The sequence below is a fragment of the Mycteria americana genome, chromosome 7 (genome assembly GCF_035582795.1).
Source record: "Mycteria americana isolate JAX WOST 10 ecotype Jacksonville Zoo and Gardens chromosome 7, USCA_MyAme_1.0, whole genome shotgun sequence".
NCBI classification, from domain to species: Eukaryota; Metazoa; Chordata; class Aves; order Ciconiiformes; family Ciconiidae; genus Mycteria; species Mycteria americana.
Genome location: NC_134371.1, coordinates 56,837,469 through 56,864,811, shown reverse-complemented (window position 1 = coordinate 56,864,811; position 27,343 = coordinate 56,837,469). Strand labels below are relative to the sequence as shown.

General features: G+C 39.8%; 1 protein-coding gene across 1 annotated transcript in view; it reads left to right on the top strand.

Moving 5' to 3' along the window:
• ST6GALNAC5 (ST6 N-acetylgalactosaminide alpha-2,6-sialyltransferase 5) overlaps positions 1-27,343 on the top strand; it is a 72,645-nt gene that overhangs the window by 36,206 nt on the left and 9,096 nt on the right. Inside the window, exon 3 of the mRNA XM_075508570.1 lies at positions 22,755-23,164. Within this exon, the coding sequence (XP_075364685.1) occupies positions 22,755-23,164 (410 nt within the window). The remainder of the gene's footprint in view (positions 1-22,754; positions 23,165-27,343) is intronic.

Below are 27,343 nucleotides of genomic sequence, written 5' to 3'. Positions count from 1 at the left end.
TGAGTTTTAGAGCTGGAAGTTGAGCCAGGGTACGTACTATGGTCCTATTACCAAATCCATCACTGGATGGCGTGGTGACTTTGGCTGAGGCACGTGTGAATGTTTATGATTATTTGCTCCTGAGTCTCTCCACACCTAAACTACCTATCTGTCTTCATAAAAAGCTTAAACATCTATGATGAATAGTGCTATGTAAGTGCAGTTACTTGATGTTTTCAAGGAGGAGACAAACAAGGGCCAGTGAAAGAGTTGACTAGGTGGGTGAATGTAGCTGTATTCTCTTCATTCCTACTTGTCCATATTTGTAGTTCACAAAAGCGGAAACAACGTGGTATTAATTCATGGTCTATAAAACAAAATCACAGTTTTAGTCTTGCATTTCAATCAGTCTCATTTTTATGAACTTTGCAGTTGTGTTTCACTTGGGATGTATTTGGCTGCTTGACAAAGTGACTGGAGATTTATAATTCCTTATTAGTAACTCAGGGCTCTAAAGGGAATAACAGAGTACTTATTTACTTTTCTAGGTCAGACTCATGATGTAGGAGTTTAATGAACTTCTGCTAAACAGGAATTGAAGCAGAATTAAAATCTCAGAGTGCATCTGTCCAATAAGGTTTTTCATCTTATTTTCTATAGGTTAGATTTTTTTTCCTTGTGCAGGGCTGTTTAGGCTGCAGTTTCTAAGTAATCAGCCAAGAATATGAAACTCTCATATAGAACCTGGTATTAAGTCAATGCACTGATGTGATTTTGCTCTGAAATTACATTATGTCAGATAACTGTATTTATGTATCAGTGTTCAGGGCAGTAAGATCCCAGTTCGAATGTGCTGAAAAAGAGTTTGTGATTCATGTTAGCAGCTAAACTATTGCTGCAGTTTTGATGCTCCTCAGATATTGTTTGAATCAATAAGGTAGGCACTTCTCTGTCAAGAACACATTCAAATCTATGTTCAGGAAAAAAAGCGCAGTATCTCTGCTTCCTTGTAAATGTGAAGGGTATACAGTGTTTCATATTCTCACAGGAGATATACATTGGGATTTACTTGAAATTATAAAATTATTGATGGAGATAAAGATGCATGGAAGAAACACAAAAACATGTTACATAACCACAGCCATGCTTTTCACTGGACTTGTATTGCAGGAAATAACATCTCCTCTTTATTGAAAAGAAGAGTTTGTATTACATTCAGAAATGTTTGTGAATCAAATGTGTAAAACACAATAATATATTTGAAGATCCTAAGTATTTCAGCAGATACTGTTTAAGCCTTGGAGGTATAACTGTGTATGCACATAAAATGCCAAATCTTGGTTTATGCAGTATTTAGTAAATATATATCCGTTAACGTATGTTTAAGACAGTATACAATTACCTGGAAAAAAAACCCCAAAAATACAAGCCAAGAGATAATAGAAAACAATGAGTGAGGGGTTATGTCTTAAATATCCTATCTTCATACTTATTCATGGCTCTGAAGAAACACTTTCCTTCACACTGTCCTAAATACTGATCCTGAAATAAGTTCCTCTGCCCTTTTCTCAAAAATCAGAGATCAAGGTCACCTTTGCAAAAAACCATCTAATCCGCAATTAAACAAGGTCCTCTGCTTTGCCCTGAAGGAGCAGTCTGGTGGTCAGAATGCTTATCTAGAATGCAGAAGGCAAAACCTTCATGTCTTCCTTGGTCAGAGGTGATTTACAATTCTTTCTCTAAGGATACAACCCTAATCTCTAAACTACAAACTAATGTGGGGGTCAGAGTACTTTGTACTACCGGTTGGTGCTATGCCTCTAGGCACAAAGAACTGAGCAAGTGGGAGTGTGAACCAAAGGCTGGGAGGAGCTTGGTTCAACCCATGCTCCTCTTTCTGCCTATTGTCCAATGACCATTTTACATAGAACTCATGAAGTCCTCAGAGCATCAACTAGCTTCTTTAGCCTTCAGGCAAGCATGTTGTACAGTCTCTGTTCACCATTTCTTCTCGTTATTCACATTAGATTTTCTTTTTCTTTGGCTGATTTCTGCATTAAATGATGGAAAGGAGTATTGAACTTTGAATTCTTTTTCTGCCTTACTCCTCATCAACCAAGTTGCCAACTGGCAGAGAGTGCAGAATCCTGATTACTCTCTATGATAAAAGAAAGAGGAAGAACCTAGCTCAACATTTGGATCTCAGGTGCTAAGAGATACATGGGAGAAAAACAAAATGGCCTTTTTATTAAACAAATCTGATGTGGAAGAGAGGGAGGAGGGATTTTTTATTTGCTTTTCTGGTTTTGACCAGAGAATACTTGGCTCGAGAGCAATAAACTACCATTATTCTTGCTTGTAAAAAGCACTTAAGGAGCAGGACTGCAAATAGTAAGATGAAATTCGGATTTAATAGTAAGCAAGCAAGGCTGTGCCCACATGACAAGCAGAGAAGTGAACAAAGGAAGCTTTCAAAGCATTACTGGTCAGTCTGATTTTGTGGCTGGTCAGTGGGAGGACCAGGTGTAGTTGCTTGTTTGCCAAAAAGAAAGGCTAAAGAAATTGGAATTTCTAGAGCTTTTTCGGGGAATGCCTTATTGAAATGGCAGTGGGGGTTGTTGGCTTCTTTAGGATGTGGATAATGGGAATAACTTTGTGCTACTGTGATGGTCCCGGGAGGAAATCAGATGCCAGACTTATACTAAGGAGCCCTGTAGGTGTTGAGAGAGGAGAAAAGGTGTGATCGTGGACTGGCACAGTTGTTTTGGAAGAGACTAATGTAGAAGCATTTGTACCCATAAGTCTGGTAGAATTTGGCTTGATTGTGAGGGGGTGATGCAGCTTGCCTAGTACAAAGCAGTTCTTTACCATATAGCTGTATCCCTGATAAGACCGCTTTTTTGTCATAATATACTTGCTTTGCTATAACAATAATGTGCCTCTAGAATAAAAACGACCTAAGAATGAGAAGGGCTGAATACAGAGGAAGAGTGTATCTCTTTCTCTTTGGGAGGGGTTGGTAGAGACAATGATGTAATAATAGCATTCCTATTCTATTCATTGATATGGATTTTTTTCCACTAAGATATATGAACTACCTTGAAAACTGGGTCAGCTTAAATGCTGTCACAAACGCTCATCACCGAGTGTATATTGCTGCATACCTGTCACACTCGGCAGCTGGAACGAATTTCATGAAGCTACTGGGGTAAAAGGTGAAACTCAGCAGGATTATTGGCTGTGAAGGAATCACACTTTTGCAGTTTGTCTGGTACAAAACAAAGGAAATGGTGCAAAATTGTCCATAATGCTGATACATACAAATAGTATTTGGGTTTTTGTTTTTAAACAGATATTTTTTGTTAGTCAAATTTATTTGCATACATTTGGTAAATGCAGTATTATTCCCATGGTGGATTATTCTTGCTGCTTAAGAGACTGAATTTATTGACATATCTAGACATGGAAATTTACTGGGAATTGCTTGAAACCCTTTAGGGGTTGAAAGTTCTTTAAATGGAGTTAGTTTCAGTGTAATAATGGGATTGTTGGTGATAAATTACAATATTACATATTTACTGCTAACCAAGGAAGAACTTTTTAGAAGATGCTCTTTCTTTTATGCCAAAATGAAGTTACATGGATGAAAGCCATGATGTCCTCTTATGGCATATCTTGGCTCCAGCAGCTCTTGATGATCATAGTTCACTGTAGAAAATTTAGGATTTGTGCTGGAGAACAGCAGCATCTCATCCTAGTTGAACTGTCCAGTAACTTGGGAAATAACAGCATGTATGATTGATGTGCCCCTGTGTTGCATGTCAGTAGGTAGCTTGCCAGCCTGGAGAGAGCCAGCATCAGGGCTCAAGCCTGTACTTTCCTCACTGTGTTAACACAAGCTGAAAGTGTCCTCTGAGATAGATCATAAGCTTTCCTCTGTGGGTAGGAAAGTGGTAGGGAGTGGTAGTTGAAGTTCAGGTTAGCTCTGCAGCTAAAGGCAGCCCTAGGAGTAAGCGATTCTCATCTGCATCTGTATCCATTCAGTCCTTGGCTTTTTCACTGACAATGCCTTCAGGATGCCAGAAGGCAGTGGTGGCTTTGTGATGCAAATCAGTCCTGCCAAGTCTTACTTACTAAGAAGGTGACTCATTCATTTGCGATCAATTTTTAAGGCAGCTAGTAACATCTCTCTCATTTGGCATGAAGGATTTTGCCAAGCGTTTCAATGAGACAGTTACAATCTCACTCAAAATTTTTTTTAAAGTATTTCCTTTCATTCGCTTTGTCACTCTGAGAGTTGTATGTGAGTGCCAAGAACTGGACAGAGAGACTGAAAAGCAATAAATTCGCTCTCCCAGGGTGAGCAGAATTTTTGCCTGCAAGAATGAGTTGAAGAGTTGCTGAGTTTTTCTTGGGAGGAAGACAGGAGCAGAGAGGACAAGAGTGGTCCAGATGACCTTACTATTTTTACCAGGACATATGGCAGGTGACTCGTTAGTAGCCTGTTCTTCAGAAGGAGAAGTGGAGGGGAAGCAGCACAGTAGAGTCTTTTGCTAAAGTGTGAAGAGTAAAGCAAATAGAGGCTCCAGTGCATCTGTATGAGAGGGAAGGAGTAAGAATAGATGTGCTGAAACATGTGTGACATATCCTGGAGAACAGGGATGGAGCCAGCAGCAGGGTCGCCAAGCAGAGGGGAGTTGCTGTGATGCTGAAGGCGTGTTACCCTGCAGAAGCTTTGTGTATACAGGAAATTCTCAGGTTTTGCTGCAGAACTGATTTTGGGGAGGAGGACATATTAAACTGAGGCAGAGGAAACGCTGGGCTTAGTTGGAGGCAGAGCACCTGAAGCACTGTTGCCCAAACCGCTGGTGGGTGTCCTGACACTAACAGGGTTAAAGAGGAGAATATGATGCAACACTTCCCAGTGAGGACTACTCAAAATTTCTGGGTAGAGACTAGATACAGATTAAGCAGCAGTATCTCAGTTGTGATAACTACAGAAGTCTGAAGTGAGTGTATATGACCATTCTTCACACATTCCTTAGATAACATAGCTCTGGACAATCCGAGTCAAACAATCAGAAATTATGTCTAACTAATATATTGGTTTAAAAATCATAAGCTATAAATACTAATATTATATTTGGAGTTTATTTTTTCCTTTGCTGTTGAAGTTTCATTGTGTACTTGATGTTACACTTTCCAGTTTCTCAGCCACTCTGAGAAACTTATTCCCTTCTAATCCCATCACTCTGGGAGCTGGACATTTAAGAAAAACATCCAATATTATGAAAACATCCAATATTATGAAATATATAATCAAATTGTAACAATTGGCAGTATGGTAAGAGTAAACAGATCGTCAGTCTAAGACTACTATATGCCGTAATTCAGCCTTCTCTGTAGGTGATGCCTGAGTCAAGAAAAGCCTTACTTACGTGGTCGCTAGAAGGAAGGTTGCCTACTAAGGTCCAAAAGTGCTGTTAATTTGCAGGTTTAAGACATAAACAATCATCACTGTATTCCTGAGAGAAAAAGAAAAACAGAATGTAGATCCTGAACTTGTAAATATATTGAAGTTACCAAAATATGCTTTATTAAAGTAACAGCTATATGTTTTTAACAAGTGACGAATACATACAGAAAACACATTTTATAAACTGTCCATAGGCTGCAGTTTGTCCATACGAAGTCTTTGGTAACCCTATGCTGATAGCAAATACAAAAGAAATAGAAAAAATATTGAAATCTAGAGTGCCCAGCTGATTTCTATAACACCCTAAAATTCACATTCACGTCCTCAATTTTTGATGTGCTCCCTTCATCCTTCAAATGAATTTCAGGGATGTTTCAAATGCATTCTTAATTTACCATATGTGCTTCATTTATGTTCTGTCACTGCAATGGCATATATGTGGCATAGAGATTTTACCCTAGAAAATAAAGATATACTGGGGAGTGAGCAACCATGAAAAAAAAGGAAAAAACACTGAAAAAATAGTGAGTGGAGAAGCTTCGTGAAAAGGAAGCAGCCTGGATTTGAGAGGGAATTCAATGATCCCAGCCTGCCTTTGAAAGCTTGCTGAAGTGTGTTAGATAGTTGGAAACAGAGTTGTAAGGGGAAATTTAATCTTCCTAGAAGACAGTGAAATTTAACTGGTGCTGGATAAAGGGGAACCTCCTGTGACGCTGTATGGCTAATTTTCACAGAGGATGTTTAATTCTTTCAGATACTGCAAGACTGCATTTACCGCTTTAGTAAATAGAAATTGCTGCTTGTGAAAATCCATTTAGTAAATGTTATTTTGGAGGGTGTTGGCATCTTATGCAGTAGTGAGGCTTCTTTATCCACTTTTTACCTGACCTGCTAAACAACTGCAAGTTTTTCTTCATTCAGTGAGCTTTACCTGAATAAAAAACCCTACCTATAACCCCTACTCTATAAAAAACCCTTAATAAAATAATCAGATAAGAAAAGGCATAGTATTAAGATGAATGGTTAATATGTGGAAAATTATTCAAGACAGAAATATTCTGCCTGCAGTTCTATTAATTTTATCAATGTATATATAGTGCACAATTACGGTATATAAGAATTATATACACCCATGTGCAATAGATTGCATGGTATCTACCAAATCTTTACACTGTAAATAATTTACATTTATTGCCAAGCAGAATCAGAATTTTCCAATCTCAGAGGAAAATAAAGTCTCGTCAGCCCATCATGTTGTCATTATTACTGAATGCCTAGTAACCATTTCCACAAATGTAAAAGTCTAGGCATCCTTCCTCTTCTTGGATGAGATAAGTTGATTGATTCCTGGAGCCAGTTTGCTCAAGATGCAACTGTCTTTCTTGAACTTGATGTAGCATTTGCTCTGGGTAAGGAGAACAAAGAGAATGCTAGTACTTGTTTGTGCTTTGGGCTAATCTGGAAAGGGTAGAATATTTTATTTTATATTTTATGTACCCCCTGCTACTAGTCTTTCTAGCAGGGAGAAAGGAGGCATTTTTCTACTGTGATACTCACAGTGCTTAATTAATACTCACCAGAGCTAAGCCCTGTAGAAAACCACAGATAAGGATTTTTGTTCTTGGAAAGGAGCAGCTGACTAACTACTAAGATCCAAATTGCCATGGGTAACACAGGAAGTCGGCGTTTATTTCTGATGAAGGTGGCGTGTCAACGTTTTGTCTATCTGTGGGCTTGAGTTGGTCATTCCAGTCTTTTACTCAGGACGGACAAACACATTGTAAAATATTGCGAGATAATGTTGGATAACTGGTCTTCAAATAGGATTAAGAAGCATCATTCAGAACATACGAGAGAAAGCTGTTTCAACATGCAAAATGCACAGAACCAGATTGCTTCAGACTGTATTACTCTGCAAACAGTAAATATATATAATTCACATTTCCACAGTGAGAGTTTGCACAGGGCTTGCATAGCCTATACTTCATAGGCAAATACCGTTGAAGCAATTGAGGGTAGTGATCAGTCCAACTTGTGTCACTTCCCTAATTTGAAAATCCTGTTGATAGAGAGTTACACAAGAAAGCTGGTTTGACATAAAAAGATATGCATTGAACTTGAATATATAGTTTGTCTGTGATGTAAGTGCTGCCTCTGTAATGCAGATTTCCTCTCTTAAGAAACATTCACTTCAAAGTGTTATGCAAACTACTGCACTACAGCAGCAGCCATAGAAATATACTGCAGCATGCCTCAGCTATTACACAAACCTGTCGAGCGCAGGGATCGAAAAAGCAATCAGCCAGCAAGCAGTAGGATCACATTGGTACGATATTTTCTGCCAATTTAAAAATAAAGACCTAGGATAGGGTTGGTGTAATGTCCAAAGGAAGCCTTTTGTGGATACCAAGATATGGCGTTATGCTTTTAACCTGCTGTCAGCCAGAAGGAAAGATTAATCTGTTTTCTTTGGATTATCTGGGGTGCCACTACCTGGCAAACCAGAAGTGTCCTCCATTTGTGCACACTAAAGTGAGCACTAAGCAGGGCATGTCTTTATTAGCTCTGGGAAAGAGCTTTACTATTCTTGTGTTAGCAAAGGCTGGGATTTATTACAATGTAGTGTGAGAAGAAATTGGTCATCTGTGATGTGGAGTAGGATATTTTCTCTTTCACGTGGTTTCTCCGTTTTTGCCTTGTAAGCCACTAACACTTTCCTGCATTTTGGATGATGCATTTGCATTTTCAGTTTGTACATTTCCCTTTCTGGTTTTGCTCTTCATTGGCAGATAAGAGGGGAATAGATAAGAGAATTAAGGGGAAAGGACATGAGCTCACCCAAAGCTGTAGCAGATTGGTTTGGGGAGAAGTGGTGTCTTCAGATATTGCTATGGCATCTGGATACTTGGGAACTCTGTCCATGCATGTGAACTAAACATAGGAATGCCAAGGTACTTATAAAGGGCCCAATTTACAAGTCATGTGTCACTTTTTGCACAGAATAACTGATTTGTATTTGCAGTTAACACCATTTGTGTCTGAGATAGAAAAGTAAATGCAGTGTCCCTGTTTGCTAGCAGTTCAGACTTGGGACTGTAATGTAAGTATAATGTTGGGCAGTGCCTCGCCTAGTCTAATTTATGGCTTTGGAACAGCTTGTTGCACACCCGGTGTGGGACTGGGTGATGGGAGTAAAGAAACCCCCACCTTTTCATGTGCCCTAACAGCAGATTGCCTGATCTGCAGAGCTTTGCTGCATCAAAAGTAGATTAACTGTTTATTTAAGAATCACAGGGTAGTGATAGTGCTCTTAAGCAGTAGCTGCTATTAAAATGTCAGCATTGCTGTCAGTCACCACCAAGTACCTGAGTTAGCACTGTTTCCCCCGATATTGAGAATGGAAAATAGGTTGCTACTTAAAGTGAACTATTGTAAATGAGGAGCACAGATTTAATCCTTTCTGATATGGCTTATTATCCATCTCTAAGATTAAAAATGTATGTTGTATTACTTCAGGGGTTGCACTGACCTCTAGATTTCATGCTTCTGGATTTTACTACTTCTTATGTACTGTTATGTTTTTATTCCATATTTTGGCAATATCAAGGCTTAGTCATATCTATGAAAGAAAATGTAAAGTTACAGGTAACATGGTAATTGTCCATTTTATGAAAACTTTAGGGCTTTGTCTTGTGAACATTGTGCAAAATGGCAGATATTGATATCTTAACTAATTATTCAATCAAGGATTTGGCAGGTCAGTCAATGGGAACGATGTACAATGGACTAGAATTGATCACACTTCATTTCCCATCAGTTGGCAGAGCAAATGGTAGCTCAGATGATAAGTTAGGATCATTGCCAGTCATTTTTGGGCTCATGCCTTCCGTTTTTTCTTTCTTTTTTTTTCTTCCAAACGAGAACCCCCAGACTATTTGATGAAAGTGAATGTCCTCTGATGTTGGTGAATAAAGCAATGCAGAGTTTTTGTAGCCTCTGAGGGACGTGAGACTATTTCTGGCTCCATAATTGATGCTGCTGCATAGTCCTATAATCACCTAACCTTATTGAATTGTCCCCATGTGAAGATTTGATTTCAAATTTAGTAATCATTATACATCATTTATTTTCACATAGATTACAGGTTCATCTGTAAAGTGACAGAATTTCACCCCAGAGCTCTTCGAATGTTCAGCTCTTCACTTTTACTCTTTTTGGATATGCTTGTGACACTTCCAACTTTGGTGATTTACTAGCAATTAGTAGGCTTCCATGACAGATTTATTGTAGCCTTCCAAAGAGTGATGAATCAGGTCTGTGGCTACTAAGAAGTGGTTCCCTAGGACTTTTACTTAGTACAGGAACACAGAGTTAGATCCTGTGAAGAGCTTTGGTGTCTAAAGCAGGACTTAACCCAATTAATGCTCCACTCCTAAACCTAAATTGCAGTTTAAAAAAATCTTTGCTTAGCTGCTGTCTAACCCTGAAAGCACATAAACCAACTTGCTGTTCCCTTATTTGAATCTCTAGTGAACTGAATGCCTACACTTCTTTTTCTGCATCTGCCAAAATCTTTGCCTGATTCCTGTATAAGGCTGCTCAGGAGCTGGAAATCAGAATTTCTTTCTCCCAAATGCTCTGCCTGGTTCACCGACCCACCCTACATTGATACAGCCAGCCATGCCGCTAGAAACATAGCTGGAAGGGATAGTGCCATCTACCCATAGGAGTTGTTTCTTCGTATCACTGTTGGCTAGAAGGCAGTTCATACTTGGTGTGAGGTTTTTGCATGCATTCCAGTTTCTGCTGTTGTGCTATTTTGTTCCTGTCAAAAAGGTAACTTACTATTTATCTTTTGGGATAGGGATTGATTCCTTTAGAAACGGTTAATATTCAAAAATAATCTAATTGTGACAGGACCAAATGTTTTTGCATTAACAAGCTTTCTTTTGAAAGCTTTCTTCTTTATTGATCTGTTCTTTTTATTTGCTTTCCCAGATATCTATTGCTCAATACTGATTGAAAAAATATCTCATTTCTGATGTGAAACCATCCACATGCTAAACAAATACATATGGAACCAAAATAAACTATTTTAATAACTTATTTTTTTAATTAAATGCAAATGTAGCATCCATTGCAGTCTGTTAAAGCAAACAAAACCCCCAGCGCGTTTAGCATGTTAAAAAGAAGATTTTTTGCTGTGTTCACAGTGTTATACAGTAATTAAAAAGGAAACCAGCTAAGCCTTCAGAACCTGTCCCCTTCTATAGAATGTAATTAATTTCTGTTTAATTTTAATAGTAGGGCTGTAGTGTGATTATTATTTTTGAGGGGTAGAAATCCTGCACTGTTGCTTTTTTTTGTGTTTTGGGAAGCAGAACACATGACAGAAAGGGAAAGATTTGAACCACACTCCAGCTGTAATTAAATGCTGACATGTCGGCGGAGTTCGGCTGCTTGTTTCTTCAAATGTGGATTTCCAGGACGGAGGCTCCTCCCGGCTGTCCTGTGCCAAGAGGAGCAACAGTTTCTCCTGGGAGGATGTGTCGTTTCCTCCTCGGATGCGCAAATCTGGGAAGTAGGCAGGCCTGACACAGTGCAGACACTGCCATGCTCAAGGTGAGATTCCCACTTCATTCACGCCGGTTTTTAGGATGTCAGGGTGCCAGCTGTCCTCAAGGGCTCTCCCTTGAGAGTCGTGTGGACACTTGTGGCCTCACTGTGCCTGTGACCAGGCAGGCCGAGTCAGGGTTATGCTCTCATGCCATCTCCTGGCAGATTGTCACCTTTTTTGTCTCTCCGCGCTGTCTGTGTCCCTTCTGCCCTGCCCTGTCCTCTGCAGATGTATTTGTCACAGCATGCCAGCCCTGTGAGATCAACGTGAAAGCCAGTGGGGCTGCAGGTTGGGCACGGTGGGGGATCGGAGAGGACGGCGCAGGTACAGGGACACCGCACAGAGCCCTGCTGGGGATGCTGCAGGCTGCGGAGGGTCAGATGTTACACCTGCACAGGGTGCGTGCAGTAAGGTGGACACGACTGCTGGTCTCCGAGGGTGTGCCAAGAGTGTGAAACATCAGGCAGCTCTCGAGAACCACCTGATGATATGTGTGGGCAGCAGAAGGACTGGTACCACCTTGCCCTGCTAGGGAGGCAGTGGGGTTTGGGCAGCTGCAGGCAGAGTCTCCTGGCCCATTCTGCTGCAGGGTGAAGCAGCCCCTGAGGGCCAACCCAAGGGCCATGTAGTAAAGACAGGATGAATCATCTGGTCACATCTTTGTTCAGGGGAGTGGAGCAGTTACACCTGATGAGTAGCTGGTCTTCCTCTTTTTAGTTCTTTGCTGAAAGATTCCGATACAAAAAACTGTCGACACTTCAGTGTTTCTCTCCTACAAGAAGAAAATACCCTGCCGTCTCTCCTGAGAGTTGAAATTGTGGCTCTAGAGAGGTCTAGGTTTGCCAAAATGCTGTTTAGGTGGGTGGGCGTTATTTGGGACAGTAAAGCTGGAAAGATGACCTATATGTCCAGTGCAGAAGAAGCACTTTAGAGTATGCGTATTGCTCTGAAGAAACTGACGGAAGTTCATTCACATGAAACAAGAATCCTGGGCTGCAGTCAGGCGTGGTACAGAGACCTGAAAAGCAAGCGCTGTTACAGAATTTAAAATTTCCTGCTGACAGGCATCAGTTAGATGTCAAGGCATTCAGTAATGGTGATTTGAAACAATGAAAGATTAAGAGATACTTTGAAAGACCTCTGCAGCCTGGCACTTCTTGGTCATGCTGCCTTGTTCTCCTTTTCATTCTTTCATGACCACTACCACCATCACCCATCTTATCGTAGCATTTTGGGCTGAATTTTATATACAATGAGTGTCACTAAAGAAAGCAGTGCCATCCACCTATCTTCTCTTTTTTTTTTTTTTTTTTTTTTTTCCTGTCTTGTTTTTACTTCTCTTTGCCTCCTGTTCCCATTGTGAAATAGATCCAAGGAGTGATCCAGTGAAATATACTTCCCCCCTCCCCAACCCAGGAAGAAGTGAGCAGGAATTGTTTAATGTCACTACCAGGTAAAATGCACTTCAAATGACACACACATCACATCCAAGGAGTACAATTTAGGACTAGTAATGTAAAATAAAAAGCAGCTAAAGTGTATAAAGCACCCACAAATCCCTTGGGACTCTGGTACTCTGTATTTCACCTCTTTGCAGGAAGGTTTAGTCTCTGTTGCTGCTCACTAAAAGATTATTCCTTTTTTCTGATTTCTGTGGTATGTGTTCTTAAACCTACCTTTTGCGTCCTCTCTGTGGCACATCCTTCTACACTTCAAATTCCTTGACCAAATACCATGGATTTAAGTTATATCATTTCCCCAGTTACAGATAAGCTACATCTTTAAGTAAGGAATATTACTGATGAGTGTTAGCCAAGTGCCTGGGAATCATACTTCACTCAAATCAGTTGACGGTAAAACATAAATAAAAGCATTTTGTGCCACAGACACAAGAGATGGCACAGTTACACATGTCTGTGAAATACATAGATACAGAAACAGACTTAAGTCTACTCCTAGCAAGGTCAAACCCCGCCTCTCCCTGTAAATAGCTGACTTGCTATCAGCTCTTCCCTGGCTCAGTTTTTCAAGGACTCCCTCTTCTCATTTGCCTTGTAGGTCAGGGTACCTTCCTCTGAGAGAGACCTTCCTTTCTTTCCAGCCAGCCTTTTTCTCTGGTTCCTGCAGAGATTCCAGTTAACCTCATCCTTTTCACCTGAACTTGTTTACCCCTAATTTATTCAGAACATAGTTTTGACGTTCTGCTATAAATTGAAGAGCATCTCTTTGGAGAAGTAATGCCATGTTGGCAGACAGAGTGCCATCTCTTGTACTTGATTGTCTAATTAACCTTTGGGGGTAGGTGCATTTCAGTGCTAAATGTTTCCATCCACTGTGTGTTTAATTTCATATTAACCTGCACACAGACAAATAGACTCACTACAAACATCCTGGTTGGATAAATATGTTTATTTGTTTATTTTTGTCTCCTGATCAGAACTGTGATAGTAGTAAACAATTGGAGAGACGTGTTTGGAATGCTTGAGACACTTCAAAAAAAAAAGACCCGAAGAGCTGACCCTTGAATTCAAAGGATTGTTCTTCAAATCTAGTTCTAGTCCAAAAACCAGTTAAAATTATAGTGATGCATAGTTGCAGATACAGATACAGATTTTTAAACATCTGTCTTCAATATATTTTCTTTTCATCTGGTTTTAGTCCAAAACTGAATATACAAATATTTCAGCCCAAAACACACTCTCTTTTTCTTCTCTACATATGTGCATGGGAGAAATTCCCAGTGACGTTCTGCATCCTGTAGCTATTGAATGAAATGGATGTTTTGACCAGTTTTTGCTGCCAGTACCGGTTTCCAGCATCTGTCTTTAGCGTCAATATGCCAGTGATTATGGAGGCTACTTTGGGATCCTGCTGCAGAGGTGGTACAACTTTGTGTATTGTTGAACCTGATACATCCTCAGCAAAAAATTTTACACTCAGATGCAGTATCTTCTGGGAAGAAAAAAAGATTTTTTTAATCTGCTTTCATTCCTTAATTTCTGATGTGCTAGTTAACAACTCAGGGGGGCAGAAGTAAGAGCATATAGAGCAGTCTGGGTTAATATAAAATAAGCTGATGAAGATTACATGGAGCTAGCCACATGAAAATTGAAAGGCCTTAGAGAACACCATGAGGCTGAACATTTTTGACAGGTTTTGAAACAAAGACCTTTGAAAAAAATTTTTGAACAAAGACCTTTCAAAAGAATAAGGAGCCTTATTTTTTATTTCAGTCTACTTCAACAAGGTAAAGAAATACAAGACAAAATGTATTTTGGAGAAAATTCTCTATGGGCTCATTAACTCTTTCTAATCAGACATTTGGTCTTAAATTTCATCTGGCCTGTTCTAGGGACTCCGTGTGCTGTGCTGAAGTTGTCACGTTAAAACTGGTGCCATTGGAAAGGCTTGCCTGTGTCCTTGCACTAGCTATCGCATTATTGCCTTGTAGCCATAATGGTTGTAGTGAGAGTTTAGATGCATTTGGATGAGCCAAATAGTATCACACAGAGCAACAAGTCCTTGAATTTGAAAACTTAGGCACAGACTTTAAGGATCAGTGATGCTTAGCTGTGAAGCTGGGTTAGATAAAAAAAGTGGCCCTGTAAAACCTGAAGCTCAGAAAAAATCTTGCACAGCCATGACAGGTGCAGAGAGAGCAGCTGAGGGCATATTTCCATGAAGCATTTAAACTGGAAAGAATTGCCAAAACACACCAAAGCAGATGAGAGGAGTTGATGTGAAAACTCTGAAGCAAAAATCCAGACTGTCCAATTTCTATAGACAATTGACATAATTCCTGTTTTTCTGACACTTCAGTGATAACAATTTGCATAGTTAAGACACCACGCTTGTGGCTTTATTGCATTTTAGTGCAAGTACTTCAGCTGCAGAACAAAAGTAAAGCAGTTTGATGTAATATGGATGTCTATTTGCACTCCTTTTAAGATAAACATTAGGCAATAACCATTTCTTTAGAGCCTGTATATTGTTCATATGATTCTCTCTCTTGTATAGCAGCTCATGTTCATCAACATGATACATTCCTGCCTGATTTTCCAGTTCTGTCTTTCATTGAGGATATTCTTTTCTTTCTCTGATTGCTTTTTCTTCTTAGACCATTACTCTAGTTGATAGCTTCAGGTTATCATTGTATCCTATCTCCCTCGCCAATAAGCCTATGATTGATACTAATCTTCCTCATGGGACACATTTATAGGATGCAGGATGGAAACTACTCTCTAAATCTTAGCTTTATATGTGCTGACAATTTGCAAGGCTGCACCTTATATTCACTTCAGGTGGCTTAGGGGAAAACATCAGCACCTGGTAATCATGCTTCCAAATAAGAAGAGAAATGCGCTCCATATACTAAAAGTTACCTTGTTGTTCAGTTTCCTGTGCTGCTTCTGCTTGTGCTTTATGTAACTAGAAAGGGCTCGGTTTCTATGGTGGTCAATGTCCTGTAACCAAACTCATGCCTTTTCTTTCCAGTGAGAGGAGCCATATTTTAATTAATCTAATGGAAGCTTTGACTAGCAGGCAGTCCCCTGAAAAAGAGTTAATGTGCCGGAAAACACTTCACACAAGCAGAAGACTCTTCATTGACTAATGTGCTTAACGGTACTTTTTCTAAGAAAATTATCCCAGTGAAAGCTTTATGGAGTGCATTTGTTTTTCTATTTTTCTTTTCATAATATAGCCTCATGTTTTGAAATTGAAATAGGTATGTCTAAGGACCTTTTGAAAATAGAATTATTATATTTTTACTACGGGTTTTGCAGATGCCCATCAGTATAGTATCATGGAAAACAAAAATATTCCATTCCTTGGAGGAATAAAACCTAGGGTGCTGCGATCACTAGTGTGATGAATGCATTTCCTGAAGTTTGGCTATTTCACTTTTCTACTTATCAAATATCTGAAGGCAGAGTCCAGTTATATAATTAACTCCAAAGAATCAATGGGAAATGAAGATGCTAATGTTTCCACATTTGCATATTCAAGCTCCACAGCCCAAGAAACAAAGAGAAGTAATAAGAAATTCATTTGTTTTATCTTTTATCTTTTTAAACAGACATGCATTTATCTTTATGAACAGACTTGCCAGACCTTTTTTGAATTGCAAAGTTTTGCTGCAAAAGCTTGTTATTTGGATTTGCATAAGGATTAACAATGTTGGGCAAGTGGTATCTCCTAACCCTTTCTGTTTACTTGTGTGATATCAGTCACTGGGATACAGTTTTCAAGGCAGTCAGTGCTTTTAGTTCAGTGGATAATGCAGTTTGTTTTCATGGCAGATTCTCTAACGTTCCAAAAGTCTAGTTCAACAAAAATTATAAATTTATTTGCTCAGAGGATTTTTTTTCTCCTCTTCAAGAGCTCTCTGTACCTGCTAGCATAAGGGTTAAAGAATGAAAATTTATGAAACTTGAGGGGAAAGTCTGAGCTGGCATGCATAGTGTAGAAATTAAGCTACACTCCCTATCTGAACAAATGTGTGAAAATGTCATGGTCAAAGCAAAATCACCTCTTAGATCAGACTTGGCACCACAAAATCAAAACTCCCAGAGACTTGAAAAGGGTGCGTACCACAGCAAGTTGAAGTTGGTTGAAGTTCAAAACTCTCTTCATGCTTTAAGTGTCTCAGTCTGTTTTTTTGTTCCAGCTTTTTATACACAGAAGTGTTACCTAAAATATCCCAATATGCATCTGAATAATTTTTACTGTTCAGAGAAGACTAGTTTGAGGGCATCATAGCATAGCGTGTCAAGTAGATGGGACTTGAAAAACACCAAAGCAAACTCTTTGTGCTTGTATGTTTTTTCATTTTTAGTTCTTCTCATATTATTATGAAAGCACTGTTCCAGCATCAATATATTACAAAGCAAATATTATCAGGGCACTTGCATTATTTTCACAGGATCATGTCTCCTAGAGTACTTGCATTGTGGAAATCACTTCTGAAGTGCACAGAAGTGTACTTCACTAATGAGACAGTTTGAGCCCCACAGCTTGCTGCATTGACTTACAGAACAGAAGTTACTTCGCAAATGTGAAGCTTCAGGGTTACTATTCTACTTTAAGGTGATTGTTGGAAATTTCTCAAAGAAAAGCAGATTTGGCCTTAAAATCGTCAATGCTCTAGGAAAAATACTAAGGAAGGAGGCACAGCGATAGAAACAGTATGTATAGCTTGCTCATGAGGGATGGACGTAATGGCAAGAGAAGCTTCATACCTGGAGCAGTGCCGAGTGACAGGGGCTCACGAGAGCTGGAGCAGCCATTTGTGATGTGCCAGCAATGGGCTGGGGATGCCTGGAGCTCTTGCAGAGGTTGGGGTGCCCACTGTGACAGGGAGATTGTCCTCAAAGCCTCTGGGAGAGGAGAACTGGGAAGGAGCAGCCAGCCTAGCAGAGCAGTAGTCCCAGACCAGCAGCTTGTGAGAAACCTCAAAGCTGCTCAGGCTACAAGTAAAAAGTTAGAACTGAAGCTGCCACGACAAAATGTGATATTACTGGCAATGCATTAATTACTCAGTGTTGTTGCCGGTGGCTGATGACCCAGCAATCAAGAACAAGCCGTAAGTAATAAATTACATTGAACATGGGGTGAACACAGGGTTCGTTAACATCACATATGAAACGCTGATTAAGTTCTGTGCACAAGGCACGGAACATAAAAAGCAAATACTGAGGTAACACACAGTGAGTGTCACAAGCTAGCTGTTGTGCTTAGGCCAGTCACAATGGGCACTAGGGTAGGGGAGACGTGAAACTCCTACCAATGACGTTATCTGTTTGATAACAAAAAGAGAAAGCTAGACTGCTCTGGAATAAGCTCACTTTCTCCTGAACCAGTAAGACTGTCTGTTGTAGTGTTTATGTGTGCTTTTTTAACCATTAATATAGCCCTATACTGAATTAATCCAATTGAAAATGGAAACAGTTTTGCTTTCCTGTACATCAGTCTTCTTATTTCTATCACTGCTTTTACTTTAGCGACCAGTTTGGGAGCTCTTGCAGAGGAGTTTATTGGTTCAGTGATATGGTTCAGGTAGTTATTACAGAGTGAAGAAGCCCTATAGCTTTTCATTCCAGATCAGACGGAAGACAATCATGCTGGCTAACAAAATGCTGTAGAGGTGTTGCAATGCAAGAGAAAAACATAGCTGTCAAGTACCTTATTGATATTTTGCACTTTCAGTCTCAAATGCTTAGTTAAAGGTCATTCATCCAAAAGGAATTTGGATATTCTTTAACCTTTCTTGGTCTCACTTGCTCTCTCCCAATACACTTTGAAGTCATCTGTAATATTTCCAGAGGTATCTATGAGGAATGCTGGTGTTGATGAACTGACAGGTGGTCTTTTTCCGCTGAACTCAGTAATGAGCTGTTCTTCGCTCCAGAAGATCTTTTTTTGTTGTTGTTTTTTGTTGGCCAGGTCATCATTGCCAAGATAAAATACTCTTATTTTTCATTTATCGAAGGGAAACTTTTACACTACTGATAATGGAGTGATCTGAACCCAGGAGTCTTGAAAGTAGGTCATTAAGTACTCAGTATAGGAAAAAGTGTGTTTTCCATTGTTCCTGATTTTACTGGAGGGAATTGTCTTGTTTTCTAAATCTTGGCTTTAAAATCAAAAGACTTTTGTAAGCAAAAAAAAATTGATCATTTGATTTCATCACAAAGAAAATAATTATATCTAAGAGTAACATATTTTGAACCAGGAATAACATTTTTCGATTGATTTTTTTTTTGAGCAATAAAGTGTCTGAAAATAACATTTTTCTATCGTTGGACAACATAGATTTTAAAGTCAATAAGAGAGCAGATTGCCTCAAATTGGAAAATACAGAAATGACTGTGGCATTGTTTTTTGTTTCTGTTTGTCTGTTGGTTGGTATTAAACAAATCAGACCTATATGATACAGCAACAGTACTTACTGGGCTATAGTCTACGTAAGTGAAAGTTGCTGGGAATCAGCTTGGCCCATGAAACTTACAGCAGTGCAAGGTTGCACTCATTTGTTATGGCCACCAAGGTGCTGTTACAGGGTTTACCAGAACCTAGCAAGGTTCACCTGCTCCCTTTATTCCCTTGGGATAGCCCATCTATCCTGGAAAAGCACCAGTTGATTTTGCCATCTTCTGGGGTTCTAGCACTGTGAGCTTGCTGTCTTGTAGCCTCTTGCCTCTCTCTCTCCATATGTATTTTTAGGTGACTGGAACCGAGAGGTAATTTGGGCAATTTATTTGGCTGATACTTGGTTCGTTCACTAAGTGCCCCGAGTATTGATATGACTGACTTGTGTTGTAGAAGTAGCCACATGCTCTGCCATGTTGTGCAAGGTGCTGGATAGGCAGTTCAGGTACACATGAAAATGTGGCTGCTTTTTGACAATGGGTACCATTAAATGTCAGCAGCTTTTTACATGCATTATATGTTACATTTCAAGGTAATTAACACAGATGCCATAAAACTCACCTACCTCTCACCCTATCCCTTTTCTGGGCATTTTGAAGCAAGGCTCATGAAGTAAGGGTTGCATCACCTACCTAAAATATAACTCATGTCATGGGTTTGCTTTTTTTTGGTTTGCCCTTTTTTTTGTCCAAATATCACTGTAATAATTACCGTAACAGAGAGCTTTCTGTGGAGTTAATGTTCTTCTGGCTTAATGGCCCCTGGTTATTCTCAGGCCATCAACTTTTCCCAGCTGGTCATCAATCCCAAAGAACTGCCTTGTGCCTCCATTATTATTGCTTAAGTAGATGACATTTCTGGTGCAACCGCTGCTTCCCAATGAGATGATATTACAGCCGATAGCTTTTTTACCCTTTGCTTTCAATATTGTTAAAGCATTATAAACAGCTGGTACGAGAATGTTGTGGCTGTTGGCTGTGAATTCTCTGACAATTTTTAGGTGTGAGTTTTGTAGATTTCGACTGAAAGAATCTGAGTGAGGTGACTGAAAAATGACTTGCCCGGAGCAGCTACATGGGCTCAGCCCCCATGCATCATTCAAGAAGTAGCTGGGCAATACCTGAATGTTTCAGTCTAAATACTTTTTCCCAGAAGGAACGGTTTTCAAACAAGATCTGGGACAGATGTTTTGGGGGTGTTAATTTTTATCATCTAGCAATATTGACATCCCCTCTCTCAGCCCCCCTCCCCAAGTTTCCACAGCTCCACTGATGGTCGCCCTTGTTTCCTAACAATTGATGGATTCTCTGGCAGACTTTTAAAAGAAACAAGTTGTAGCTCAGTAGGCCAGAAACCAGCAGAGATTGTTTAGGTGAAAATGTCTTGCTATGTGGCTATTCAAACCCATGTGAGTTAACATTGGTGCTGACTACATTTCCTTTAACCTCATTAGCACTTCATCTTGCTTTCCCAAGCATGATGGTGGAGCAGCTAGTTCACCTTAGAGCCTTTTGTTAGGTAATTCATCAAAGTGGCAGATGAAAGCTTAAAGGAAAATGCATGTAAATACTGCATTAGGAACCTTGGCTCACAAAGGCATGAACATTTCTACCCATATCATTAGCTCTGGATTACAATCCATATATGTGAAAGAAAAGGAACTTTGTTGTTTGGGGAAGATGGAGATACAAAGTTTACTGGTTGTATCATTATGCAAATTTTATAGTTTAGTTATTTTGTCTTTAATTAAAAAGTACTTCATCATTCATTAGCTATTCTCATAGAAAAAAAAGCTCAGACTGCAACCACTTACTACCTTCAAAATTAAAAAACTAAGTTACTTAAGTAAAATATCCCTGTCAAATGCTAGGGGCCAAAACATTTCCAAACAGGGGACTGAGATGATCTCAAACCTAGGTTATGTCTTCGTTTCAGTTTTAGCGTTTTAAGCTGTGCCTCACAGTATGCTGATTTAATAATTTGATTCCTATATACATGTGGTTGATACCAAGTGTAATTATATGTCATCATAACTTCTCCTCATTGCTAGTAAACCCACCAAGTTTACACCTGGAGACATGCTAGCTGTGTTTGTAATAGCATGAACAACGAGCTGCAATGCAGAGCCACAGGGTTTGATCTCGAAGTGCGGAGCCTCTCGTTGTCAAAGATGGGTTTAGGTTGGTAGCACTCCTCAGAGCCAATGAATACTGTCACCTCCTCAGTGTACTACAGGATCAGGCCAGTGCCACAGTGCAGGAGATGACTGCTCTCAGCATGTTGTGTGTCTGATTTGGAGCCTCTGGAATTAAACAAGCCTGTTACTCACCAGGAAGGTATTGGAATGCCATTCTTTATGGTTAACAATGAAAATAAAATTCTGATAGACAACCTCAGGGAAGAAGATCAGTAGATCAAAATGATCGTGAACCAAAATGCCCTTCCAAGGAACTTAGACTGGTGACCAACTGGTTCAGTTTGTTTGCCTTTTTTTTTTTTTTTTTTTTGCAAAGAAAAGATAAGAATCACAGAATCACAGAATCGTATAGGGTGGAAAAGACCTTTAAGATCATCAAGTCCAACCGTAAACCTAACACTACCAAAACCACCACTACCATGTCCCTAAGCACCTCATCCAAACGTCTTTTAAATACCTCCAGGGATGGCGACTCAACCACTTCCCTGGGCAGCCTCTTCCAACGCTTGACAACCCTTTCAGTGAAATTTACTTTTGAGTGTTTACTTTACACACTCTGTGTGTTCTATAATCTGATGTTACTGGTGTTAAATGCTGCAAGATACTGTTTCATGGAGGGCCACAGAGGCACACCTTCAAACAGTCTTTACCTCCCAGTTTATTGTATTCTTGTTAGAAATTAGCACTGTAGGGGGATACTGTTAACCCTTTGCCCCTTTTTAGTTCTCCTGCTGAGTAGCAGATACACTTACATACTCCTCTTACTGATATCTATATTGGTGGCATACTTCAGTAATATGATTTATAATGCATTTTCATTTTCATGAAAGCTTGTTTGACTCTCCTGATTCCATTAGGTCAGACACTCACTGAACAGGCACCTCCTGTTCCATTTTACCATGTAACTTTTAAACATGACCTGACAAGCTAGAAAAAGTTCAGTGCACTAACTCACTGTCATGTAAAATATACACAGACATTAATGACCAGCTCTGACTGTCGAACCACAAAGGAGGTACAAGAGTGTTGCAGTGGTAATGGCACCAACTTGGAGATGGTGGAAGGACTGGACCGAGGTATAACTCTCTTCCCTTAGCAAAATGTCCTGATCCCCAGGTTGAAAAGCTATTCACACCTGTACTTACGAGGACTTACAATTGATTAGTTCCTGCAAAAACTTGGAAGAGGAAGAATCAAAAATACTCCAATTATAGCTCATTTATGGCAAGTGGAAGAAGTACAATCCTTTGCAGCTGGGAATAGTATAGAAGCTGTTGTGATTACTGTATATGATGCAGCAGTGGAAAGGAGGATTTAAACAGTGGACTTAACTCCACAGAGGAACTTTAGGGCCTATACACCTATACCTCATTTTCGCCGTCTACAAAATACACAGGTAATGTGTCCCCAGTTATTTGGGAAGACTGCTAGGTAAGATTTATGTAAAGTCTTGAGATTTTTGCTGTAAAATATGCCATATACCTGTAAAATACAGTTATCATGTAGTGAATGGGAAGATGTTTACAGCTAATTTTGAAGTATGTATGTTTTTGCAGCCTTTAAAAATGCACTGCAAGAGTTGTGCGTTGGTAACTAGCTCTGGACACCTTCTGGGAAGTAAACAAGGTGACAGAATCGACGAGACAGAGTGCGTAATACGAATGAATGATGCACCTACTCGAGGTTATGGAAAAGATGTTGGAAACAAAACGAGCCTTCGAGTCATTGCACACTCCAGTATTCAGAGGATTTTGCGAAATCGCAACGAACTCTTAAATATGAGCCACGGTGCTGTGTTTATCTTCTGGGGTCCTAGCAGCTACATGAGGAGAGATGGTAAAGGCTTGGTGTATAATAACCTGCAGCTGATGAATCAGATACTGCCTCAATTAAAAGCATACATGATTTCTCGCCACAAGATGCTTCAATTTGATGACCTTTTTAAACGGGAAACTGGGAAAGACAGGTGAGAACTTATATGGATACATTTGGGGGATGTCATACAGTAGTAAAATAATGCAGTTTATATATACACCAAATTCAAATCTGCTCAGAGGGACCATCACACCCATTAAATCCTCTGCCTTATGAATTGTAATATGGTATGACAAGCCAAATAACATCACTTGTAACATAAGTAAAAAATATGCATCTAAATAATTTGTATGGAGTATTGCCTCATCAACTTAGAATACCAGAATCTGGATGTACTGTTTATACAGCCAAGGAGGCAGGAGCTGTTTAAATCTCACTTTGGGGTAATATACGTGAAAGTTTTTTTACTGATTCTGAAAAATCAGAATGGATAGGTTATGTTTTCTTATAGAGGAAATGCCACCATTCAGTGAATTATAATAGCTGTTTATTGAATTTAAGCATTCTTGGAACATTGCAGCTGTAAAGCTTCTTGTAAAACAAATAAACATTAGTCATACATTAGGTGCTTCAGAACAGTTCATCTTGTATTTCCAACTGGGAAAAGGAAAGATATTATGATAGTTACATCTTCATGAGACTGCTTATGACTTGTAGGCTGATCTTCAAATCAAATTTTTAATAAGTGACCCACTGCAGGACTTGAGCATTTTCACATACAGTGTTTGAAAATGGGCATTTAAACCAAAGACTTCCTAGCAAGAAATACATTTATTTTTAATGAACTCCTATTTTTTACTTATTAAATATGCTGCTGTAAAAATGGAACAGGGTGCCCACTTAGGTACAAATGAAGAGGTAGATTTATTGTGCAGTAATTCATTGTGAGATTTTCTAGCTTCACAAATACTATACATACACACTGAAGTCTGGAGCTGGGCTTGATCCTCTTGTGGACAGGGAGGACTCAAGAGCACAGACTTTTTTTTCTGGGCTGCACAACAAAGGCAGAACCAGTGTTAGAGAAAACTGTTGTACTCTCTTAGCTGACGGCGACTATCTTTGCTTTGCATTTGCCACCTTTGTCTTCATACCCTACGTGGTTTGCTTGCAGAGCTCTGTTCAGTTGTAGTGGATCAAACTACATATCTAAGTTCTTGATTGACTCACACTAACACTAAAGCACACAGTAACTTGGTCAGTTGCTTACCATTAAAGGTCCTTTTCTCTTCATCCTCAAATCAGTGCTTGTGAGTCTCTGCCAGGGATTCTGCCTCTGCCAGAATGAGAAGGAAGGATAACAGGGAGATACCCCGCCAGTTCTGATGTGTTACTGTCTTTTCCAGGTTTGTTCACGCAGAGTAGAGCGAAGTGAGAAGGTAAATTAAGCATTTGAACCCTTCAAGAAAAGTGCAAAGGATTATCTGTATGCCCAGTATTCATAAAGGCATGAAAGTTAACAAAGCTGTAGTTGCACTGTAACATGGGCCACCATCAGCCCTAAGCGTCAGACCCTGTACACAAGGAAAGCACACTGCCACCTCCTTTCCTGGATTACTCTTTCATTGTAAGACCACATGCAGTCCCCAGTTTTGAGGAACAGTTTACCTCCTCTGCTTCAGTCTGGCCAGTTCTGCAATGGGGAGCCAGGGTCCCATTCCTTTCCTGACACTTGCTGTGCAATTTCAGGCAAGCTGCTCTTTCTGGTTCTGCATCACCCATCTGGAGCAGGAGGCCTATAGCTGTGCATGTGATGAAAGCATTTCTTTTTCTGCACAGGCACCAGGCTTGGTCTTGGCTCCTGAAATATTCTCAAGGCATTTGAGACATTAATGACATTATAAGAAGTTTATAGTGGACTCAGTCATGGGCACCCTGAACTCCCAGCATGAATCAAGGGCACATGGATGCTAGCAAAATTCAGCCTCATGAACAGGTGCTGTTGCTTTTAAGAAATTGCAGGCTCTGCTGTGTATGAACCGCTCCTTTAGAGGGCACATACAGCATACTTGAAGGACTAAGAAGATTAAAATGGGACATGAAAATAAATGAATAGGCAGCACAGAAAAAGAGAGGGAAGATGAAAAGAAACACAGGTAGGAAAGAATTTGTAAGGGAAGAAAATTTATGTAGCTGTGGGGGCAGGAGCAGAACATTGTGCAGCCCAGAATGTTGCTGTTCCCTGGGAGGTTTCTGCTGAGCTCTTGACATTAGTGCCTGCAAAAAAACAAAGGAGGGAGAGAGAAGCCTGATTACAAGGTTGCAATAATCAAACCATTCATTTCTGTCTCGAAAATGATGAGAAAAAAGGTAATTGGATGTTATTGTACTTTTCAAAAAAAAGCTGATTTTGAAATGAAGGGAAACCTTCAGAAAACATTGCCAGTTAAATAGTATGGTGAATGACAAAGGCTGCAGAACAATATACTTGGTGTTATAAAGTAACTGTACTTGAAAATAACTTTATAACTGAACAAGGGTACATTAAGAAAATATGATTCAGGACCAATATTATAGTAATTAGATAAAGGAAGCATAAATGAAATAACTGCAGGAAGAGTATTTCCATAGAGATTATAAATGAGATTTTGGTGGAGCAGAAAGGCCTTTAATTGTAATTTAGTGTGCACTACAGAATTATCAGCACAGTGTGTTAGTTCATCGTATAAAAGAATATCTGATAATTTCCCCTAATAAGCACATGACAGTTCTTCATATTCTTTCATTACAGCTGATTAGGTATAAAAACAGTATTCTTTTGTTGGACTCTTGTTCAGATCTTTTATGAAAAGGCAAGCCACTGTAACCCTGTTTCTATATTGCTGTCCTACAGACATAGTATTTGAAGAGGCCAAAGTAATACTTGAATAGGTTTTTAAATCTTTATTTCGTTGTTTAGCTTTTAAGCTAGTTTATTTAAATTCAGTTATTCTCCTATTTATTGCAAACACTAAATTACAGCATAAGTGTGTGTAAGCAAAAAGAAAACTAACCCAGCAGACAGCCTAGCTAGGTTGCCTGACCTGTGTAAAGCCCAGCCACCTCGGTCATGGTCTAGCTATAACTGCTCCCGCAGTTTTTGAACGTAAGGTCTTAGGCACCTACAACAGTGGCCTTGTGCAAGCTCCAAAGTACTCTTAGCCTGGACATGTTCCTGAATTACCTAGCGGTTCATAGGCTCAGAAACTCCAAGTGGCAGGAAAGCAAACTTTTTAGATTTTTTTCCCCTAGCTTTCCCTTTCCTAATAATTTTGAGCCAAAAATTACTATTTACTGTTTTGTACTGTTGCAGTGCCCGAAGGCTTCTACTGAGCTTATGACCCAGCTGTGACATTGTGACAAATTGCACCACCACCCCCTCCCCCCAGCTTAAGTGCAAATTCAGAAAATAAATAAGGGCCCATAATTGGAACTAATGAGATGTTTAAATCATGTTATTCTCCAAAAGCTAGCTTAGCCTGAAAGTCTATATGTCAGGAGCAGTAAAAATGTACATTTCAGGAGTTCATACATTACCAGGTGACCCACAAGGACAGGACAAATTACCTAGGCTCCCCAGCATCCTTCGGGCATTTTTGGTTAAAGAATTCCCTTATGTTTAGAAGCGCCTTTTAAGCAGCTGGCATTGATACCACCACTTTTTTTTTCTTTGCAATAGTCTAATTCACTGAGGAAATGGGAAACCTTGGTACAAGGCATTCCTCAATCTGACAGTGCTCAAAACATCTCCCTCCTACTGCCCTGTAGGTGACCTACTTGGAACCAACTTGTTCAGCATTAGCTTGGGAAGCTGCACGGTGGGCTCTTGCCTGCTGAATTACATATTAGTGATTGCTTGCAGTGGCTGTTGTGGCTTCGGGTCCCTGCTTCCAGGACTGTTGTGCATTCTGCTGTCACTGGGTAAACTGCAAAAGATGGCCTTCGAACTGGGGTCAGGACCTGGGATTCCCAGGTGACTGCTCTGATGAGAACCTCATGTTCTCTGCTGTGCTTTTTTTGGGGGGTCACAAAATTTTGCAGGTGTCAGGCAGATGTAGGTGTGGTGGAAAGGGGTTAAAGTAAGTTCCATATTAGTACAGTCTGACACAGCACACGAGCCATACAAGAGCCTGCACTTGCTCTCACAGTGCCTCAGCTTTAGTAAGAGATGAAGGAGAGCCAGTCACTGTGACAGGCTGTCATCAGGAATCTGAGGCCTTTTTGGGACGCAGATGACACAAGCTTGAACTTCTTCCTGCGGGACTTTTCTAGCTGAGTGAGGAGCCATTAG